The sequence below is a fragment of the Solanum verrucosum genome, unplaced genomic scaffold (genome assembly GCF_900185275.1).
Source record: "Solanum verrucosum unplaced genomic scaffold, falcon-dt-bn FXZP01000267.1, whole genome shotgun sequence".
Classification (NCBI taxonomy): Eukaryota; Viridiplantae; Streptophyta; class Magnoliopsida; order Solanales; family Solanaceae; genus Solanum; species Solanum verrucosum.
The window spans coordinates 612,367-624,443 of NW_026019869.1; the positions used below are offsets into that span (position 1 = coordinate 612,367).

The window sequence follows — 12,077 nt, forward strand, 5'->3', positions numbered from 1 at the left end:
ATGCTACATACATTGAGACAAGTGGAGTAATATATATTAAGTATTTAAAAATTACGTACAACCATATTGCTTTCTGTAGGCTTCAAATTATCGTGGTCATTTTTTAGGCTGATACAAGTTTTGTACTTTTTTTTTAATATTATAAATCGCAATAATTAATAATTTAAAATATTTTTAAAAATATATTAAAATTTTAGTTGGTTTCGGGAATTTTATTTATACTATATAAAATGGGACAAAGGAAGCAACATATATCATTTACAAATGACTTAAAAAGCATTAAAAATTAGAATAATTACCAATTTAAAATATTTAAAAGCTATATAATAAAATAGGTTCACTCTCAGAATTCTTTCAGGCTCACATATATTAGGACAGAAAAAATAACACATATCATTTTAAAATTACCAAAAAAGTATTATAAATAATAATAATTAACAACTTAAAATATCTGAAAGACATTTTAAAAGGGTTAATTTTGTATTTTTATCCATATCACATAAATTAGGACAAAGTGATCAGTAATGTTGGTTATTTGAAAGTTACATCAAAATATTATAAATCACAATAATTAATAACTTAAAACATTTTTAAAAAAAAAATTAAAATTTGGATGACTCTCCAAATTTTATTTGTGTGACACAAATTGAGACAACAAAAATAACATATATTGGGTCCATTTTAATTTATTTGTCTTGTTTTTTTTTGGGTTTTTTATATTTAAAAAATGCGTAAAAATATTATAAATCATGATAATTGACAACATAAAATATGTTTTGAAAAAAAATAGAAAAAATTCCACTCATTCTTTAAGTGAATCTATCGTAAAAATACTATAAATCATGATAATTGACAACATAAAATATTTCAAAGATGTTGTATGTGGATAGTCTTATTGTGCCTTGAATAGCGTCAAATAAAGTACAAGTTTGTGATAAAAAAACTTATTCCTTTGTTCACGCAAACAATCGCTTCAAAATCTCCGTTATTAGCCCCAAAACATACCATTTATATTATTGGGTCCGTGCCCGTGCATAGCACGGGCAACATTACCTAGTTTTGAGATAAGGGTGGGGTGGGGTGGGGTGGGTGGGGGTGGGGGTTAAGAATGTGACATTTGCATACTAGCTAGTATATAATTAGTTCAAAGATATGTCATTTCCAGTGGTAGAAGGCACATTGATAATTGTTTGGGCCACATATCGACCTGGGAGGGTTGTTACTTTTTCTAACATAACTAATTCCTAAAATGTTTGTTTCCATTGTCGTGTGTGCAAATATTGGAGGAACTAGCCAAAGAATTGGTGCTCCAAAATCTGCATTCTCCGCTCCTTCTTTAATCATTGCATTTGTCACTCTATTTGGTATCCTAAACATGTGTGACATTTGCATTAAGGACTTGCACTCAAGAGTTAGGTTATTAGAGGGCCTATGATCATGTTTAAGCATATAGATAATATTAGACGAATCAATGTATTAATTTCCAGGGGAGTGTGTTTATATTATATTGTAAAGAGCAATGCTCGCCATGGTGGGATTAGTATGGAGTTTGCTCTCAGTAAAGCCCAATATCATGTGCAAAGTTTGGTTCATGAAGACTCATCCAAGGCACCTGGTCCTGGTTTTTTTTAACAAAGCCAGCCTAGAGCCTAGGGGACGAGGTTCTCACTTAGCGTGGATGTAGGTTATGTCGCTTTTTATGAATGATCATTAGTTGGTACTCAATGTCATGTGTGATGGTGTTGTCAGTAATAATCGCTTATCTTTGTTATTGAAAAAGATTATCATTCATTGTGAGCCACATGTTTCGTATGCAATATGAAATCATAATGTCCCACGATATTTAAGTATTGTAGGATTTTTCCTAAAGACCATTCAAAAATTCAACCCAATTGTTGGTATTGATGGAGGTTATATCTATGGTTTGGAAAAATGTGTTTTACTTGCAATTATATTTCAAAAGGTATTGGTGTTGCAACAACATAAGAAGATACAATTGGTATCATCATTTGGAGAGTCACAGTAGTGACATATATATATACAGTGTTGATGTTCAGTCCTATCTTTTGAAGAAAGTAGCTTGTGGGGAGCTTGTCATGGTGAAGAAGCTAGAGGAAGTTTTTAATCGTGTGAGGCATTTTGGCACACGATGATCCATGAAGGTTTTGGATGATCCCCACATAGTTTACCTTTAGTAGAGCCTTTGATAGAGTTGTAAGCAGGATGCGGCTCCCCTCGTTTGTGTCCAGTTTGTCCAGTGTAGTGTTAATCTTATTACACTTGTAAATAAACAAATATAAGGGCCAAAGTGTGCTTAAAAAATACACCTCATAAATCATGGTTAAGCTAAGAGTTTTGTATTTCTTCTTTCCTTATTGTGGGATTTCTTTCGTTTAAAAGATTGTAAAGTACTAAATTTGATTTTAAAATTAAAAATTTATATATTAAAAAGATACATACAAAAATATTATAATTTGTAATTTTTCATATACATTTTAAAATATTAATAAAAGTTCATATAATTTGACTTTAAAAAAATGTAACAAATATTTTAATATGGAGAGAATATATAATTTTAGTGAGTTCGGGAATTGGAGGTGGAGTTTATCAATATTTGGAGACCTTACTCGAACAATTAAACAAAAAATCATGAAAATATTCTAAAAGATTGGAAAATTTTGAATTAGATTTTTAAATTAAAATTTATATATTCGAAAGCTATACAAAAAGTATTATAAGTTGTAATTTTTCTCATATCAAAATGATGAACGCATATATTTTAAAATTAAAACATATATATTTGAAAGTTATACATAAATATTATAAGTTGTAATTTTCTCATATCAAAATAATGAACATAAATTTAAAATATTAGTAAAATTTCATATAATTTGACTCTCCAAAATAATACGAGAAAACATACGATTAAAACGAGTTTGGAATTTGGTAGTGAAAGTTTATCAATTTTTGAAGTCCTAAAAAACAATTAATATAATTAAACAAAAATACCATGAAATAATAAAAATTAGAAAAATAGAATTGGTCGAGAGGAAAAGGAAAAATCTAACTAATCGATTAAAGTTTTTTGCTTAGAAACATGCTACCAATAAGGAAAGAAAGAAATACAAATATCTTAATTTAACCATGATTTATGAGGTGTGTTTCATAAGCACATTTTGGCCCTTAGATTTGATCATTTACAAGTGTAACAAGATCAACACTACACTGGACAAACTGGACACAAACACTACTGGAGGGGAGCCGTCCGTTGTAAGCATTACTAGCAAGGAAGAAACCATTCCTTGTAAGACCCCCAATAAGTGTATCTTCTTTTGGAGTCCAAAGTCAAAAGAGCAAAAAAAATTGTCAAAAATTTCAAAAGGGCACATCAATTTTTTTTAAAATCAAAAGGGCAAAATTGCTCCTGACGAAGCGATTTCCCTCTGACACAATGACTAAAAATCGCTACTGGGGCAGCGATTTTGTCTAATTTTTTTTTTTTTAATTAAAAATCGTTGTTGTGGCAGCGATTTGCGATTTTAAGTCAAAATTATTTTTTTCCTTGCACATCGCTGCAGGGCAGCGTTTTTCATGGTGCATTAATTATTAATAATATAAAAATGATAAACAAGACGGACAGTATACTCAATAAAATTGTTGAAGCATAAGGAAAATTGAATTATATATCATAAATAATAATAAAAGAATATTGAATTAAAAAAATTTAAATTAAAAAGAATATTGAATTAAATAAAAAACTTTTTTTAAAAAAGAATATTGAATTAAAAAAAAACATTTTTTTTTTAAATTCTTAGCAGCGATTTTTAATTAAAAAAAGAAAAAAAATTGGACAAAATGGCTGCCCTAGCAGCGATTTTTAGTCATTGTGTCAGAAGGAAATCGCTTCGTCAGGAGCGATTTTGCCCTTTTGATTTAAAAAAAATTTGATGTGCTCTTTTAGAATTTTTGATAATTTTTTTTTTGCCCTTTTAACTCCGGACTCTCTTCTTTTGTATTACATGAAGGGAAAAATAATTGTTGATTATGGCCTTTAAGTTCGTCAGTGAAGAAGGAACAGAGTTTGTCAATGTTTTGTTCTCTATTTTGATAGAAATCAGTAATCTTAAGATTCTCTTCCTCTCACATGAGAGAACTGTTATCTCCTGTATTCAGGTTAGTCAAAAATATAGAAACAGAAAAAGATGAAATTGACAGAATGATTTTTAATCCGAGTCCACAGAAACCACTGTGTTTCCTTAAGAAATTTAATCCCCTCACTGTATCCGAGGTTGCAAATTAATTCCTCCCAAGATAAAACGAATTAACCTGTTAAAGAAGTAGCGGTACCTCAAACTTCAATAACTTAAGCGAACGCAAGAACAACAACAAGAGCACACACAGACTCAGTCGATCGACAATTTTATTTATGTAAGAAAATGTATGCAGAGAGGAAAAATTTCAGTGTTTGAAAAAACGAAAAAGACCTCTTATTTATGGCCATTTGCAGCAAGGAACGCGTCTGTTCAGAAAATCTGTTCAAACCCCTTTTTTCCAGAACATTGTGTCCTTTGGGAAAAGTAACGACTTTTCGGAAATATTACCATTTGGAAAAAGTAACGACTTTTTGGAAGGATTATCGTTACACGTGAATTTCAAATAAATTCAGTTGCGCCAAATTAATTCTGTTATTTAATTAACATTCTGAATTAATTTATAAGAGAAAGGAAATAATTTAACAAGATTGATTAAATAAATTTTGTCCAAAAATATTATCAATCAATTCCAAAGCCGAGGCCGAGCGACGATGACGGCGCAAGGGGGCACCTTCTTCTTAATCCTTTAAGAACTAAAGGAAGTGTTTCCTAATATAAGGACAACAATTTCCTTTTTTCTACCGATATGGTAAAAATGACCTTTCATTTGCACTTTTGCAATAATGACTTTTTATTTTTCCTCCAAAATTGGTTCCCCCACTTTCATTGGTTCTTCCACTTTCTATTTGCTCTTTTTATTTCCCATTCACACCTTGCTAAACCCAAATGTTGTTAGGGGCATTACCACATCGATTGTTGTGTTGTTGGGATTATTACAAATCCTCTAAGTGAGGCTAACATGAAGAAATCTCACTTTTTTCCGATCCTCAAACCGGTCTATTTTTCTACTGGCGAGGGTGTTCCGGTTAACCAAATGCATGTTCCTCGTTTCAGTTGTGGTTTCCAAAATAAAGTTCTTTTTAAATTTTATTGGTTTTAGCGTTTTGGTGGGGAGTTTGATGTATTGTATAACATGAGAAGGGATGCTACCAAAAATTGCTTTCGCCAAGACTATTCGACCACTCATGATCATCATGAACTTAGTTTTTCAACAGTCAACCTATTATTCATGTTATCAATTATTTTTTTCACTCTTACCTCACGGTAATTGTGTGCTATGATCAACCATTGTAAAATACTTAATCATTGTAGGTAAGTTTTTAATGAAAGATAGTAAAGCTCATTGTATTCCCCAAAAGCATTACATGATTGAATATCAAGCATGTTTGAGCACAATACAACATTCCCAGGATGCTGGTTCTTAGAGAAGAAGGCTTTAGATTGGCTATGCTTCATTTTTTGCCTTGTGTAGGCATTGAACTTGTTTAGGTTGTTAATAGTGGTAGCTAGTGCAATTTCTAAGATTAACTTTAGAGAACAAAGTGAGGTCATCAACAAATAAAAAGTGGGAGATTACTTTGATTGATGTTGAATTTTCGATTTTAACCTTAAGGTGAATATTTCTGAAAATCGCTCCATACATATAATGAAGAGATAAGAGGATATGTGATTGTCCTATCTAGTCAGTTTTCTCTCCATTAATCAAAATTGAGATAGAGCTAGTGTTGATGCAAGACATGATCAAGTTAGACAAATTGATGGGAAAGTTGAAGAAGTGGGAAGTCTCTCTGATGTAGAAACATTCAAGTTTGTCGAAAGCCTGTTCCAGTACACTTTCAAAATTATGTTGGGGGGTTTTCTTTCATTTTTTGGAGTGGAAAATGTATTGTTGGATAATGATAGCATTATCTGAAGCTCTTCCGATGGATAAAAACGAGCTTGGCAAAGGTTAATAGTCAAGGGCAGATAGGCTCACTTCTATTCACAATTATATTGATTACTAATTAATTTATAATTAGTGTTACACAACTCAATGTGTCTGTAATTCTTTTGGGAACAAGGGTTACATTTTCATATTCACAAGAAAATGATTGATTGTTAAAATTAGTTGAGAAATATTATTTGGATCTGAAATTAAGTTTATCTGCAAAATTAATTGCCCGAAACTTGAAGAAACGTATGTAACATGTCATTAATGAAACTTGAACTTGAACCTGAGAGAAATCAAATCATAATATTGGTAAGTGACTACAAGGATTTATGTGGGTCTGTTAGATATTGAATATAAGATCATAAATTCCCTTAGTATTGAAAGTTCATTAAAGAAAATCAGTTGAGTGTCATTGTATTAAGCTTATTCAAGCTTAAATTTACTTTTATTTGAAAGATTTTGAGTTTATAATTCTTGATTGTGAAAATGGGATGTAATTGCTATCTATGATTTGTGGTATACCGATTGATGTAGTGATGACAGTGATTTGAAGATGGTGAGTAGTGGTGATATTTGGTGACTGTCATGGATACTATACTAAGCCATGAAGAAGAAAACAAATTAGAAGTGAGATGGAAACAAATAATGAAAATAAAAATCAAAATACATCCATGAAAAAATATTTAAAAGAAAATTTAAATATCTTTGGTCTTTACTGTCTCAAAGAGAGTGATATACACTCGCTTTGCAACTTAAGCACTTATGGTGGTAATAATTTCAGTTTTATACATTTTAGAGTGGGTGTGGGATGGGGTGGGGAAGGAGGGGGGTGGAGTGATAGGACCTCCGTGAAATTAAAGTGTGTAGTTGAAAATTTCAATATAAGTTAGGAGGACACTTGACTATTTTCTTCAATTTTTTATACTCGACTTAATCTAATCAGAGATTGTCTTTGTACTTTCTTATCGATGACTTCTAATGTTAAAGTAAGAATGTGCTTTTAGGATATTCATTACAAGTAGCACATGCAATATCAGGGATTGACATATAATATTAGTGTAGGTAAACTGCGCTTCAGAAAAACATAGTATAAAGTTGATCATTTGAGAAATCAAATCGTAGATCTTAATAGAAAGTTTTGAAGCCATAAGAACCTAATTAACTTAATGTTGTCAACATCACTAATGTATTAGATTACTATATGTGGTATCTACTTATCAAAGTTGCTCCACATACATACTTAAGACAAAAATGGGGCAAACATCAACGAGTAAACTATATCTCCAAAAGAAGAGTATAACATCTTAAATGAATCCTACATAGGCAAAGCATTGGAGACTTGTTATGTATCAGAAAGAGTAAATTTTACTATATTGATGCACTTTAAAATTGTGCAATAGGCCAAAATAGATAGTATTACTAGGGAAACTATGTTCTTATGTTTAGCATAAAAGAAAAGAGAAGATTTAGAATAAAGATGTTTAATTTCACCTGAACCCCCACTATATGACTAACTAAAAAACATATTTTGAAGCATGAAAGGCAATCGAGAGCATCAAGGCTTCAGAAGAAATTGCTTTATTCATTTAGTGTAGCGTGCAAACTGCATTTTTTGCAGCTAATAATCCGTGGATTAAAAGAAGAATACTGGTGAATTGAAATTTTTTTTGGGTTCCTCTAAAAACATCAGTGAAAACAATCTCAAGTAGATTGAGTTTGGAGGAAAAACGGGTAGCTTGAGATATGCCATTGCTATGTCTTTTGAACAATATACGAAGAAATGAACTATTATAACGACAAAATGAGTCATTATATATGTTTTCTTTGAATTTTAGCTAGCGTTTGGTCATAGATTTCCAAATATTCTTGGCAAATATTATTTGGGTGAAATTTCACCATGTGTTTGGCCATAGTATTTGGGAAATATATTTCATTTTTTTAGAAAAATATGATTTATACCCACAGGTTTTAAAAACTATCAAAACTAACAATAAGTTTGTATTACAAGTCAATTGGGTCTTCGTTGTAACAAATAACCAGTAGTGTCCATGACACTAGAGCAATGTGGTAGTTTGGAGTGATTGCAACAAGCATCATTCCATACATCGTGAAGTAAACAAAACACATGACTTTGTTATCCTGAGCCGATTGTTTATCATTTTCATTAACAACCATATCATCATTTTCATATTTCATCACTACTTTGGTGTTCACGTAAAAAAATTATGTAATACAACGCAACAACTACTATAGAGGGTGTTTTTGTAAAAGATAAAAGTTTGGTGTAAAATTTTAATTTTCAAAAGATCCCAAATAATGAGATTTGGCCCAAATACTAGAAAAAACTAGTATTTGGGAATTTGAGATATTTGCCAAATAATAGCAAATTGTATGGACAAACACTATTTGCCAAATTTTCCCCCAAATATTATTTAGAAAATCTATGGCCAAACGGACCCTTAGAGTGCTAAAGTTAAAATGACTATGAAGTTAAACGAGTTGTCCCATTAGCACATGTCAAATATTAGGGGTCGATGATTCAAATATATTAGAGTTTTATTGTGTGTATTAAGAAGATATTAGTAGACTTAGGGTGTGTTTGGTAGGAAGGAAAATATTTTCCGGAAAATGTTTTCCAATTTTCTCATGTTTTGGTTGGGTTAAATGTTTTGGAAAATGTTTTTCAAATCAATTCATTTTCCTCAAATTTAAGGAAAATGACTTCCTTTCAAAACTTAAGGAAAACATTTTTCAAAACTCTCTTCCAACTTCCAATTAAAAAAAAAATTGTTGAAAAAATCAATTTATTTGGTCTCTACCCTCAAACCAGCCCCCCCCCCCCTCCCCAACCACCCAAAAAATAAATAAATTTAAAGTTTTTTTTAAATTCAATATTTTTACCCCACCCTCACCCCTACTCCCACCCCCTACCACCACCCCTCCCAAAAAAATATTAAAAGTTGTTTTTAAAAGATATTTCTAATTTCAATTTTTTATTTTTTTTCACCCCCACCTCCTACCCTCGCCCCCCCAGCCCCCACCCACCCCATACCAGCCCCCCCACTCTCCAAAAAAAAATTAAGTTTGTTTTTAAAAAATATTTTCAACTTCAAAATTTCATTTTTTCACCCCTACCCTTAACCCCCCCCCCAAAAAAAAAATTTAAGTTTGTTTTTAAAAAATATTTTCGACTTCAAAATTTCATTTTTTCCACCCCTACCCTCGGCCCCCCCACCCCCACCCACCCCTACCAGCCCCCCCACCCCCCAAAAAAAATTTTAAGTTTATTTTTAAAATATATTTTCGACTTCAAAATTTCATTTTTTCACCCCTACCCTCGACCCCCCACCCACCCAACCCCTACTAGCCCCCCCCCCCCCCAGCCCCAAAAAAAAAATTTAAGTTTGTTTTTAAAAAATATTTTTAACTTTAAAATTTCAATTTTTCACCCTACCCTTGACCCCCCACCCCCACCCACCCCCTACCAGCCCCCCCACCCCCAAAAAAAATTTTAAGTTTGTTTTTAAAAAATATTTTTAACTTCAAAATTTCAATTTTTCACCCCTACCCTCGAACCCCCACCACCTCCCACCCCCACCCACCCCCTACCATCCCCCACCCCCAAAAAAAATTAAGTTTGTTTTTAAAAAATATTTTCAATTTCAACAATTATTTTCTACTCTAGTAAAAATAAAAGAAATTTTTCAAAAACATTTTTCATTCATAAATCAAACACTAAAAATCTTTTTCGAAAAATATTTTCTACTCACCAACCAAACATGAGAAAATAAGTCAAAAATCAACTTGTTTTCCAAGAAAACATTTTCCATGGAAAACATTTTCCTTCATACCAAACACACCCTTAGTTTGTGTATCAATGCACACAAATTAGAGTTTTAATGACAGTTTGACCCTTTTCTAGTCCACACTCCAGGTGGATAATCTTGAATATTTTTATTCTGACAAACGTAAAAAATATCTTTTTTTTTAATTTTATATATGTTCAATAATTTTAACTTTTGAACTTAAAGGTTTGTCATGTGACAAACCAGAGAAACAAATTTACATCCAAAGTCAAAAGTGGAGTTAACTATGGGATATAAAATGGTTCAGATACTCAATTGCTTAATCTAGGCTAAATTTTAAAGAATGATATATTTCAATATATTCAAATCAAGATATGATAGCAATGAAAATATACATAGTTATTTAAAAATATGAATATATATATATATGATTCCATAATTTGAGCAAAAGATAACAAGAATGTAAATTAGATTCATAGGGCCCTAACTAGTCGAGCCCAATTAGATTTCCCTGTTTCTTTTCTTTTCTTAGGGGCTAAGCCACCTACTTTGTCTTAATGCCCAAGCCATCAATTTCCCAAAACTCTCATCCCTCTCGCTATAAGTAATTCCCAGAACCACGACTCAAAACCCCCATTTCTAGACCCCAAAAGCACTCAGATTCTTCTTTTCAGTCCCAATCTTCAATGACGAAGACAAGTTCGTTGAAATCAACAGCTGTGGTAGTTGGTGCCCTAGCTTGTGGGTGGCTAGCCATTGAGTTCGCCTTCAAGCCATTTCTCGAGAAAGCTCGTGCTGCCTTGAACAAATCTGACCCTGCTCGTGACCCTGATGATGAAGATGATCAGAACTCGCAACCCGGTAAATCTCCATTTGAGATTAATCCTTCTGAAGAAAGTCCCTGATTTTGAATTTTTCTTTTTTTCTTTAATTTTGGTTGATCAATTCGGTTTTAAGTATTATTAGTTGTGGTTATTAGTTTTCGGTTTTTGAATATGCTAAATTGATAATCAAATCAATAAGATATTTGTTATCGATTCTCAATTTTTGGTCTTTTATGGTTTGATTTTCGGTTTAACTAATAAGAAAATACTTTCAAAATAAATATTTGACTGGTCGAACAATTTGACACCAGATAAAAAAGAGAGAAAAAAAATTACTCACTAAGTGCAAAAATTTTGCTTAGTGTACAATTCACGAACTCTAGTCGTTGCCTAATCCTTGTCATCATTGTTGCAAACCCTAGCCGTCACTATTCTTAGTTCTTTAATAAAATTATAAAATAACTGTTAATCTAATAATACTATTTTTTATTCGATTTATCAACTGATTCAATTTATGCACATCCCTAATAATATGTGAAAGTATGGAAGTAATTTTATACTATTATTCTGTGTGAAATTTATATGAAGGGTTATTAGGTTGGAATGTTATATGAAAAATATAGATTTCATATGATGCAACTGGAAGATTCAGGATGTTGAAGATATATTTGGAGAACTTTTAAAAGTATAGATTATTTTATATTTTGTGGTATTAAATTAATGATATAGAAAGTACTAAAAAGGAGTAAAACAATTATTCTCTCTAAAATAATTAAAATAAAAAGGAAAATAGCAAAAATAAATTAAAAGCAAAGAGTAATTGATAACTCGATATAACATTAATTAATCTGCAGTAATCGAGTATAGTAGTTGAATCCATATTTTAATTACAAATGCGTGTCAAATACTATAAAACAAAAGCTTCATTGTTTGCTTGTGGTTTTTGTTCTAGTAGTAAATTTGGTCACCTAAAACTCAGTTGTGACTTGTGACTAACTTTTAATTTATATATATATATATATATATATATATACTATATAATGTGACTTAGACACATCGGTACTTATGGGACCATCATGCTTTTATTATATTTCGGTGGCTTTAAGTCATACGTGACCTCTTAAAATTGTCCGCATATTTCAATTAGATACTTTAATTTAGGTCAATACTTATTGAAGACTTTAATCTTAACAAATTTATATTTATTAAACAAAATGAAAATTTGTCTAAAGACAAAAGTGTATGTCTCAAACACAAATACATAATGGATAGACCAATGAAATGATGACATGTGGCAATTAGATAAAAAAAAGAATTGAAAAAACAACAATTTATTTTCAATCAACCCACGCGTACGCCCACC

At 31.2% G+C, this 12,077-nt stretch overlaps 1 protein-coding gene across 1 annotated transcript; it reads left to right on the plus strand.

Annotated features, from left to right (window-relative positions):
* The first annotated feature begins 10,542 nt into the window (after positions 1-10,542).
* LOC125819056 (outer envelope membrane protein 7-like) lies at positions 10,543-10,934 on the plus strand. Its single transcript, XM_049498571.1, has one exon. The coding sequence runs from the start codon at positions 10,577-10,579 to the stop codon at positions 10,793-10,795; it is 219 nt and encodes a 72-aa protein (XP_049354528.1). The 5' UTR covers positions 10,543-10,576; the 3' UTR covers positions 10,796-10,934.
* Positions 10,935-12,077: the final 1,143 nt, after the last annotated feature.

Coding starts and splice junctions, on each gene's coding strand:
- LOC125819056 (XM_049498571.1), top strand. CDS start 10,577: ATGACGAAGACAAGTTCGTTGAAATCAACAGCTGTGGTAGTTGGTGCC.